Source organism: Limulus polyphemus, unplaced genomic scaffold, assembly GCF_000517525.1.
Source record: "Limulus polyphemus unplaced genomic scaffold, Limulus_polyphemus-2.1.2 Scaffold3603, whole genome shotgun sequence".
Lineage (NCBI taxonomy): Eukaryota > Metazoa > Arthropoda > Merostomata > Xiphosura > Limulidae > Limulus > Limulus polyphemus.
Genome location: NW_013669213.1, coordinates 72847 through 84606, shown reverse-complemented (window position 1 = coordinate 84606; position 11760 = coordinate 72847). Strand labels below are relative to the sequence as shown.

At 34.5% G+C, this 11760-nt stretch overlaps 1 protein-coding gene across 1 annotated transcript in view; it reads left to right on the top strand.

Moving 5' to 3' along the window:
• Positions 1–11760, top strand: part of LOC106469665 (nicotinamide phosphoribosyltransferase-like) — a 30449-nt gene that overhangs the window by 10798 nt on the left and 7891 nt on the right. The window contains exons 6-9 of the mRNA XM_013930166.2: positions 1872–2030; positions 2491–2618; positions 2946–3177; positions 7617–7877. Of these exons, the coding sequence (XP_013785620.1) occupies positions 1872–2030; positions 2491–2618; positions 2946–3177; positions 7617–7877 (780 nt within the window). The remainder of the gene's footprint in view (positions 1–1871; positions 2031–2490; positions 2619–2945; positions 3178–7616; positions 7878–11760) is intronic.

The following is an 11760-nucleotide window of genomic DNA, read 5'->3' as shown; positions in this document are numbered from 1 at the left end:
CCTCGTATGTGTGTGTATATATATATATATATATATATATATATACATATTGTCCAACTGAGGCCTAGAACTTTCTACAAACCACAAGACACTATGATGTAACAATACTAACTTAAGGTGACAAGAAAAAGGTTCGAGTAATGTGATGTCAATTTACAACAGTTGAACTACACACACAATGTACGACTTACTGAGTTACATAACACTTTTATACCAATCAACCTTCAACACTCTTGTGATGAAAGCTACATAATCATTAAATATTAGATCACTAAATGAAATAAATAATAACTTTTACACTAAACAGTCTTTAGCACTATAAATGCAGAAATGAAAGCATATGGTTAATCTGAAAGATGATGTGTAAGAACAAGGATCTCTCTGAAGAATGATAGATAATGTCCATTTAGCAGTACCATCATTATCAGAGACTGTTTTTTTGATCAGCTGTCCAAAAGCATCTACCTTCAGAGCATACCTACAATAGTGATTGGAAGGAGTACATCTGTCATGATAAAAAGCTGTGTCCTTCATCTGCTGGTAACAGATGGAGAGAAAAGATGATTAAGCAGGCTTGTAAAATGCAACAGAGATTAGACATTATCCTGGTTGATAGTTTTCTTTAAGAGCATCTCAACCACTACTAATTCTGTTGTATCCAAGCCAGCTTGAAGAGCTCTGGTATTGGGCAAAAGACCTCATTAGCACTGGATGTAACAGATGTTATTTTGTTCATATATTACTATAAACTCTTCTTTACATTCCCTCAGAAGTTCTTATAGTTACTGTTTTGATTTTTACCCATTGATGCTGTGGCTGCTTAACCTGCTCGTAGATCAAGAAGATTAAGTTGCTAATTTGTCAATTTTTCTGAATGATGAGCAGGTTAATGGAAGTACTAAACAACTGATGTTAAATAATAATAAGATATATTGTTAAGGTTCTTTACCATAATTCTGACATGTAGTGACTTAAGTAAATATTACACTTCATTAACTTAATTCAGTTCACACCAAAACAATTGCTATTCAAGCAGTTTGCTAATATAAGTATTGTCTCAACCACTACTAAGTTTGTCATATCTCAGCTGGTCTGAAGATCTCTAGTATTGGCCAAGAGACCTCATTAGCACTGCATGTAGCAGATATGGTGTAATTGACATATTACTATACACCCTTATTTATTTTCTTTCAGGAGTTCTTATTAATAATTATAAAATCAAAATTGTGATGGCTAAGTATTAAATCCTGCTTGCCAACACAAATTATTTCAAGTTTAAAAATTCCAAAATTAATAGATATACTAACACTTGTCACTGAAAGATTGCTATGCCTAATGCTTTGTCCACAAACAATGAAAATTATGTTTGTTTAAAAACAAAAACTTCTGATCACCATGTCCAAAGTAATCACATTTGTTTGGCCAACAATGAAACTACTAAACAACCATATATTCAGAAATTCTTTTAATATTACCATCTTGGTGTCAAGAATCAATGTGGCTATCTTCAGATTGTCAGTCCATTCCAGTCTCCCAGTCATACTCTGACCTTGGTTTTAGTACTGACCATTACCTAGTCAATCAGAATCAGTCAGAATGTACATTCTGTCTAACATTTCAAAACAGATATATGTAGATATTCTATCTATTAAGCTCTATAAATTTGATGTTTACTAGTTGATTAAGTTATAAACTTTTAAACAGAACTATCAAAACCTAGTTGTTGTTTTAGTTATAGTCTGTGTCATGCTAAGTCCAGGCTATTGTCACAGTAGTAGATCATCCAACTTAAGGGTCTTAATAATGTAGCAAGTCAGTAATATTGTCTTTAAAATTTGAAAATGGCAGCTTAAAGTCTTGATTTTCTTCAGACTCTTCTAGTTCAGACCTGGTATCCTACTACAGTTGCTACTAATTCAAGATGTCAGAAAGAACTGCTTGCTAAGTACCTGTGTGATACAGCAGATGACTTAAACACACTTCCAATGCAACTCCATGATTTTGGTTTTCGTGGATGCTCCTCAGTAGAGGTTTGTGATTTATGGGGTTTTTATTCTCTACTGTGAAACATTTCTAGATGGTGACAAATTTCAAGGGCAAAATTATGAATATAAAGTATCATATGTTTATCAGTTCTAGTGTGGTAACTTATATTTGCTATAAACTTTAAAATTGTTAAGCTTTTCATAATATTTCTAGAAGCTGTTCAGTTCATCTAAATTCTAATCTGACATGAATATGTAAACTCGTGGTACAATAGTATTGTTAATATACGTATACAAGTTTGTTTGATTCCTTCATTTCTAAAGGTGGTAAAAGTTTGTTTTTAGATTTGTGCACTAGTTCCTGTTAAAAAAAAAAAGCATAATATATAAAGGTTTATGCCAGGGTTTTGGAGCTTCTAAATGCCAAAGTTTTTTGTTGTTTTTTAAGCTGGTTATGCTATTAATACTAGCATGTTTTTATTTTTCTTCCTTTATGCTGCATCAGTCAGCAGCCATAGGAGGAGCAGCTCACATGGTGAACTTTACATCAACAGACTCAATAGCTGGTCTACTGCTTATTAGAAATTACTATGGATGTAATATGGCTGGGTTTTCCATTCCTGCCACAGAAGCACAGGTTGGTTCATAAACAGAAATTTAGCTTGAGTAGTTTTACTATAAGTGATTATTCATCATTAAAATTTAATACATTGTTGTTCATCCATCTCAAAACATTATATGAGAAAAAATGGATTTACACATGAACCTAAATGACTACACAAAAAATTGACTTGGGCCTTTTTTTTTAAAGTGATACAAAAATAAATGTTTAAGTATATAAGCAACTTCATAAAATTATGATTTTACTTACTGCTGTAACAATGAGAATTTAATCCAAGAAAATCTTTCTCTCTCTCTCTCTCTCTTCTTTTTTTTTGTGTGTGTGTAAATTGCTGTCCTCAGCACTATGACAACATGGGGTGTGTCTGGGGAAGTAGAAGCTTGTCGTAATATGCTAAACCACTTCTCCTCAGGAACTCTAGCTGTAGTTAGTGACAGTTATGATGTGTTTAATTGCTGTGAAAATATCTGGGGTACAGAGTTAAAAGCTGCTGTCGAGGCCCGAGGAGAACAAGGGGGTGTACTAATCATCAGGCCTGACTCTGGGGATCCAGCCACAGTGGTGTTAAAGGTCAGTCTACTTATGAGTGATAATAGTTATTGAGAACTTAGTTTATTTCTTTAAATTTATGTGTTCTTTCTTAATACAACTTCAGCAGGTTCTCTACAGTATCTGTATGTGAATTATCATAATCTTTTGTGTTTCTTCAACAGTGTTTGGTATAATTTGTGATAAAAAAGATCTTTAATTCCATCTGGTAAAAATATATATAGTAAATCATACAAGTTTGAACAAACTAAGTTTCACATTTTCGTTTTTCTTCTGAGTGAAAATTATATATCATAACCATGTTCCAAAATGGATCAGTAATAACAATTAAGTGCTTAAATGTTAACACTTGGTATTTACCAGACTAACAAAAGAAAGTATTGAATACATTAAAAAACGAAAAATTTAGAAGAAAACATAAAGTATGATGTTAAGAATGAAGTTTTCAAAAAGCTGAAGAGCTTCTTAACAAGCATGGAAAACAAGTAGACAAAAATTTTTTCAAAATTTTATATATGAAATAAACACTATAGTTAACTTGGAAAAAACAAAATTCATAAATTTTGGTCCTAAATTTATCCAACTTTAATATATGAAATAAACACTACAGTAAACTTGGAAAAAAAAAAAAGTAATACTTGCAAAACACGTACCACTTGAGCATGTGACCATCATGGGAAAGCAAGACAAGTTATTTTTGTAAGATAGTAATAGCACAAAAAAAAAAAAGCTTTGTTTGTTTACTTAAATATAAATAGATTTTGGTCTTGTGTGATTAATGTAAATGTCTTGCTTATGTTATCAGCAGTATATTTGTGAAAAGTCAAAATACATTAATTTATTGTTGTTTAAGCAGGGTTTAAAATTGAAATTTTTCCACTGGCCTGTGTCAAGCAATATATAGAAGGTCACATTGTCCTATATGTACATGCCCAGCAGGTCAGTCCATTGTGGATGGCAAGAAAAGTTAAAATGAATAAGACATTCATAATACACTGGTGAAGCTCAACACAATTTTAGTGCACTATCTTGACAAGTCATATGTATCTCCACTTTGAAAGCAGATACAATTAGTTGCAAAGAAGATATTCTAAGTTACAAAACTATATACAATTTGCCAGTCAATCCCAACTTTTTTTTTTTTACATTCACAGGTTTTGAAATAGTGGTTTGTCAACTGCTGTTCTTTTACTTTGAGTGTTATATTGAATAGAAATCATACAAACACAGTGCAAATGGCATTAAACCACCAGTGAACATTGGTAAATTTTTATGAAACGATGATGAAACTACTAGTGTTCACTTAACATTTTAGCTTGATATTTTGTTAAATATACCATTTGTTGAAATTGGTAAATATCTGATAGTGTTCGTTAATAAATATGAAACTTTGTTATTTGTTTATAGAATGACATAAAAATAATCTAATGTTCATTAAAAAAATTCATCATCCTGCACTTGTACACCAATTTGCTACCATATTCACAAACTCTAAATAATTTTACTTGATGTCTTATTATGGAGAGATATTTTGTTTTTTTTTCAATGGACATAATGTTATACAAATATATCATTAAGAGCAAAAAGAACACCACCAAAAGCTATGAATTAAAACCTCAGGACTCTAATTACTTGCAAAGTATTTATACATTCATTTACAGTGGAAGTTGACTGTAAAATAAAATGGCCAAAAGAAACACATCTGTGAATTTTGAATGAGCTCTGTTTGGAATTATGTTCAATAATATAAAAAAAAGTTTCATTTTTTCGCTTATTTCTTTCCTATTTTTCAATAGACTTGGCATGGCCTGGTGGTTAGGGAGCTCGACTTGCAATCTGTGGGTTCGAATCCCTGTCACACCAAACATGCTTGCCCTTTCAGCCGTGGGAATATTATAATGTGACAGTCAATACCACTATTCATTGGTAAAAGAGTAGCCCAAGAGTTGGCAGTGGGTGATGTTGACTAGTTGTCTTCCTTCTAGTCTATCACTGCAAAATTAGGAGAGGCTGATGCAGGTAGCCTTCTAACATTCCTATAAGTAATTAGTATTGGTGTGTCAAACAAAAAGAAATAAAAATGTATACTTAAAATATCAGATAGTCTACTTTACAATATGCTTGCCAAATTTCTGGTCTACATTGTTAGATAAGTAGGGCCATGAATGTTTGGGAACAGCCAGTATATTTTCAGAATAACCTGCCTAGTTGGCCAGTTAGTTTCTACCACTTTTTAAGTTCTGCCTTTTTTTTGTATCTTGAGGGTACTGTTTTTATATATTTATCACATCAACAAATATTACATGAACTTCAATTATTAAATGAACAGAAATCACAAGGCAGTTATTTTCTCTTTTTGTTTTACAGTAATAGTAAGAAAAAAATACATATCATTAGATGCAACAAAAGGTGTTAATTCAAGAATTGGGTAAGAGTTGTACAGGTTTGTTTTCCGTGTAAAAGGTGTGTTTTAAGGCTTTCCATCATAAAATTGGCTTAAATTCTCACTTTTTTACAATGGTGCTTTACATGGAATTAAAAAGATAAATTAACTCGTATTTGATCTGCAGATGAGAGTTGATATTATTTACAACTGCATTATTTCATAGATCAGAATTTGATTCAGCTGTTCTTATTTTTGGCTACAACCTAATATTACTAGAGATAACTTGCACCACTTCATTCACATTGTTTTGTGATTATAGTCTTTGTTCAACTTTTATCAGCCACTTGAAGTAACATTTCTAACAGTACTAATGATAAATAAAATATCTGTTTTGGTAAAAAGTATCGGTAATGATACTCATGTTGACTGGTCACATTGCTTATGATAAATAACATTTCTACCTTTGCCAAGAGTATCAGTAGCCATACTTGTAGTGTCTGATCATGGAGATAATGATAAATAACATTTCTGAATGTTTGTATGATGAAAACATGATGCTGAAATCATGCTTGTTCAAGTCTTAAAGAAATAATATATTCTTTGTTTTCTTAGTGAAATCTTCATAATTTTAAGGGTTTCTTTACAATAATTGAGCTTTAGGCAACTGGTGTTTAACTGGTTTGGGGAGGGGTATATTAGATTTATCGTGTAATAGATGAGTTTAAGAAATGAATTTTCATATAGCTTAAATAAATGTTTGTCATACTGACCATGAAGCATTGATTTATCAGTTGAGTCTACTCAAGGTAATATTAAGAAGAACTAGCATATTTATATGCATATACCCAATTATTTAGTTGATATGTAGAAAATAAATATCAGTTTGTATTTCTTCACAAGTTGACTTGAAAGAGGGTGGATATAAGACTTAATAATATACTTCTTATCACAAAAGGTGTATGAACTTTCTATTTCTGTTACATCACAAAATCTGTATAAAGTTCTATTTTGTCACAAAATTTTTAAACCATCTGTTATGTTAGAGAAACACTTGAAGCTAGTATTACTTCACCAAAGATATATACAGTTTTTGTTACTCAAAAAAGTGTATCAACTTTGTGTCTAATACTATATGACAAGAGATTAATAAAGTATATCGTGACATCACAAAAAATTTATAATCTCTCTCTTACATTTCAAGATATGTTTAAAATTTCATTTTACCATCACAAAATATGCAAATTGCTATTGTTGTGAAACAAACTTGAACACTGCTGATATTTTGTAGACATTGTCATATAAAAAAGTAGATATTGTTCTAATATTATGTTTTATTCATCTGCATTTTTGTCTGTTAATTATGATGAAATAAGAAAAATATGTCCAAAAAATGTCAGTAGTGTACACTAACACAACCCATATTTCTGATTTTTGGCAAGGGCAACTGTCTCGAGCTACTGCATGGAAAGAATTATAGTTGTTATTTACAGCTACACCATCCTGAGGTGTATGTTCCTTTGAAGTTGTTCCCAAAATTACATACAGACTTTGTAGAGAATTTAAAAAAATTGTGAGCCGAGGGTAATAGAATCACAATTATTAAAAAATTATTATTATTTTACAACTGCAAAACCTTACTTTCAGAAATAACTCAAGCTAAATCTCAAAACAACTAGGTCTTAGCTAAATAACTATCCAGTTATTTATTTTGTGGAAAACGGCAACCCTCTCCAATTTAAACATACTTATTTGCAAGCTACTGGTTTCTGTTAAAAATTTTAATGTTTCTAATTCCTACTGCTTTGCTCTTACAATTTTGGTAATCTAGTTAGACCTTTATAAACTAAACTGTGACTGATGAGGACTCCAACACTAGAGTTGAAAACTTGCACTAAATAAACCTTCAAACAACTTGTGGAAAACAGCTATGTGTTTTATTTCATTTAAATTATGGATTTAAAAAGGTATTTGAATTTATTCTTGTTGATCTTATGTTTAGAAAAAAGAAAAGACTTGCAAGCTCTACCTTTGATTCTTATTTATTTTATGCCTTGTATTTTTTACATTTTTTCAGATCTTGAATATCTTAGGCAAACAATTTGGGACAACTAAGAATAAAAAAGGTTATAAACTTCTCCCACCCTACATTCGTTTAATTCAGGGGGATGGTATCAGCTACAAAACTCTTGAACCAATACTTCAGAAGTTAAAAGAAAACCAGTGGAGTACAGATAATGTAATTTTTGGGAGTGGAGGTGCTCTCCTTCAGAAGCTAGACCGGGACACATTGAAGTGTGCTTATAAATGTAGCTTTGCTGTTGTGGATGGGAAAAAGGTGTGTGGTCTGTTAAAGTGTAAGAATTAACAATAACATGTTTTGATATCTTAACTTTTTCTATATTATGTTTTAGTTTCATTATCATCTTTTTTTTTTATTGATTGGCAATGAAATTAGGCTTAGCAATATAAAACAACAGAATAAGAAAAAACTATATTTCCGATATGGTACATTACCTCTTCTCACATGTATAGTTATTCTCGTTCAGTGCTGTCCTCTATATGCAAAACATTTTTTCCCATGCCACAAGCCTTGAACACCCTCATACCCCACAATCAATGTGGTTCAACTGCATCTCACATGTAAATCATCATGAAACAGCCCTCCACCAATAGGAGTGTGACACACCCTCCTGCAGCACATGACTCCCTCTGTTTGATTCTACTAAACTATCACTTCTTGTTAGGCAGTGATTGAGTGCACGTTTATCAGTTGTGTTATTTTAATTTTGGGGTAGGAAGTAGTGATTTACTTGATTTATTCACTTGCTACAGTTGTCTTTCTGTAGTAGTTTACTGCAATACCTTACCTTTGTTTATTGATTTTTTTCTTCTCATTTTCAACTTCTTCAAGAGGAATTCTGAAGTTTGTGTTTTACAACTTATGATATTTTTACCACCACTTCGAGTGCCATTACACAGGCTTCAGGGGTTCTCGACTAAGTATTTTTCAGCTATCAATTGTTGGGAGATTGATCATTATATAAGTTGTCCTTCTTCTTCCAACAATGTTTGGGTTCCTCCTGCATCATCCGAACCTGTTTCTGACTATGAGGATTTTGACAGCCTTTTTTCCTCTTTCTAACTGTGCCATGCCTTCCAGTGCTTCTCCTATGGAATCTACTAGGCCAAACTCTGCTTTTTCAATGTGCTTTCTCAGGTGTTTTCCATTTTCCTTTTTCACCGATTTCATATGATATTGTTCCTTTTTATTTTACATGACACCTATCCTCCATGGACTTCTGGTCATTATGCTTTGGCTTATCTTTCAGGCTGATCAACCCCTTCTCGAATCCTAGCAGTTGGAGTCACTTTTGCTAATATGGGAGGGGGGCTGTCCTTGAAAATCCTATCAGTTTCTCCCCCACCCAGTTTTCTGCCTTCATCTTATCCTTATCTCTCAGTGCTTGTTCAACAAACAACTCCATTCTGAGACACTCCACCAATCATCTGAGGGGTTTTGTGGAGATACCTTTTTGCTGCTTACCTCCACATTGGCACAATTGTCCTCTTTGGCCCAATCCCTTCACATGTGGTTTTGTTCCTGTTGTGACCTTATTTGGACAGGGGATGTCTCTTGTCACAGGTTCATCTATCTTCCACTTATCTTCTGGACTTACAGATGGCTCCTTTTCTTCATTGGTCTGTTTTTTGGAGTTTTTCCTGAGTCTTTGGAATCTCATGTGGAATCTGTGAGATCAAATTCGACCCTTTACTTTTTGATTGCTTGTTTTTCTTCTTCTGATCCTATGTTCTTTGCCTATTCCTATCATAAGGGGTTCGAAAATTTTGCCTTCTGTCTAGATATTGGGTTCATCATTGCCAGCAGTTACATTGACTATCAGGTTGTTTCCTGTCCAGTGGGGGCATGTTTGGCCAATTTTGTTGTTCCACTGTTGTGGGTATTCACTACTGATCCTTGGGTGATCCAAGTTTTGTCAGAAGGACTTTTCCTTTGTTTCCTTTCCCCACCACCACCACCACTGTCTCCTGTACTAATTTTCTTCCCATTAACTTGGGACCCCGCTCCGGTATGCATCTGTCTGAGGCTGTGCAGACTTCTATCACAAAGAGCTATCGAGCCTGTCAGCCAGCCTTCTCTGGGTTTTTATTCCAGGCTTTTTGTTGTCCCCAAAACAAATCAGGGGATTAACATCCTGTGATCCATCTGTCCTGCCTCAACCAATTTCTGGATCTTCCCCAATTTACTATGGAATCCCTTATCACACTCAGGTGGGCTTTTTCTCCAGAACTGTGATTGACCATGGTAGATATTTCAAATGCCTATCTTGATATTCCTGATTTTAATTAGTCCAAATGCTATCTTCAGTTTGTCCACTATGGGGTTGTGTATCAGTTTCTCACCTGGCCTTTTGGACTTGATTCAGCACTGTATGTATTTTATCAGGTGATCAAGGGCTTTGCTCGACTCGTGCTTTCCTCAAAGGTTGTGTATACACCATTACTGGACAATTTTGCTCCTGTTAGCTCATTCCAAACTGGAGTCTTCTCAACCCACACATTTGCTGCTGACAGAAGCAGATTGTTTGGTTGGATTCTCAAGTTGAAGAAGTTTTTCATTTTTGCCTATCCAATATCTTATTCACTTGGGTGTATTTTTCAACACCCACCTCATTTGGGCCCAACCTTTTCCACTTTGTCTCTATTTGATAGAGCTTTCAGTTCTCCATGCACTTACTGCTCTCTTTGTTTCTGCACACGAGGTTCTGTCACTTTTGTGGACTTGGGCTTCTATGGGAGCCCTTATTCCTTTGGGTTGGGCACTTATGCGTTCTCTTCGGTGGACTCTACGTGGCCAAGAGAAACTTGCTCTGAATTCCTTGGACTCACAAATTATCATTCCTCCTTCCCTTACAGACAATCTACATTGGTGGTTGAACAAGGAGAACACAGTAAGGGGAGTACCGCTTCCTCCACCTCATCCGAATTTGCATCTTCTCACAAATTATTCTCTCCAAGGTTGGAGAGTGTGGGCCCATCAGCAAGAGGCTTCAGGACGATGGTCTCAGATTGAAATGTCTTGCCATATCAACATCTAGGAGCTTCTGGCACTACACCGTGCTTTGGTTCATTTTCTTCCTCTGGTTCAGAACTGACACGTCATGCTCCATTCCATCTATTCCACTCTTGTGGCCTATATCAATCACTAAAAGGGCACCCATTCATGTTCATTTTGTGGTCGAACATTAGCACTCTTTTATTGGGCCCACACGCTGCAGATTAGTCTCCTTGTGGGTCTTGTTCACTTATCCGTTCAGACTTATTCTTACTCCTATTAGCTGTGGGTGTTGTCAGTGTGATATATTTGTCATCGATGTTTCGTATACTTTCTTTCATTCCACATATGTTCTCCTTTGTCAGGATCGATCTTTCCTACCTAAAATGTTGGCAGTTCATGAAGGACATTCTTCCTTCTTGCTGATTTCATTTCCATCCATTTTCCACCTTTATTCCCGGTCTGATCCAAATTGATTTCTGTGTCTAGTACGTGCTCTTTGTTGTTCCATTACCTGCATGGCCTCCTTTAGTGGTTCCTGTTCCCACCTTTTCATTCCCTGGCACCATTCATCTCTGTCTCTTTCTTCCCAAGTTCTGTTCCAGGTGTCGTTGCATCAAATCAGGCTGCTTACATTTTTCCGGGCATCTCACCTCCACCATCCATTGGATGAAATTCTTCAGTCTGGCATGTGGACTACAACTTGTGTGTTCATCTCCCACTATCTTCTTTGGGTAGCTATTTCTTCCTTGTCGGGGTACCACCTTCCACCATCCTTCAAACTGGGTAAGTTATCTTTTTTATGTATATTTCCTCCAGTGGCATGTCCCATTTAGGATCAGGATCCCATTCAGTGGCATACATTGCCTATCCAGGTATACCTTCTGTCTCTCAAATCTGCACTGTATGACCAAGATGTATATCCATGGCCAATAATGTATACTGTTGAGATGGGGCATTCCATAAGATCACTAGTAGGCTTTTTTTGTGATATATTTTCTTCATAAATATGCCCTTTCTGGACTGTACTAACCAACGGATGTACATGAGTAAAGCAATAGGAGATAGCTGACCATTCTTCAATTAAAAAAAATCAGGGACAGTCTGCTTTTCAAAATAGAACCATGTTTTGACATAATAAAAA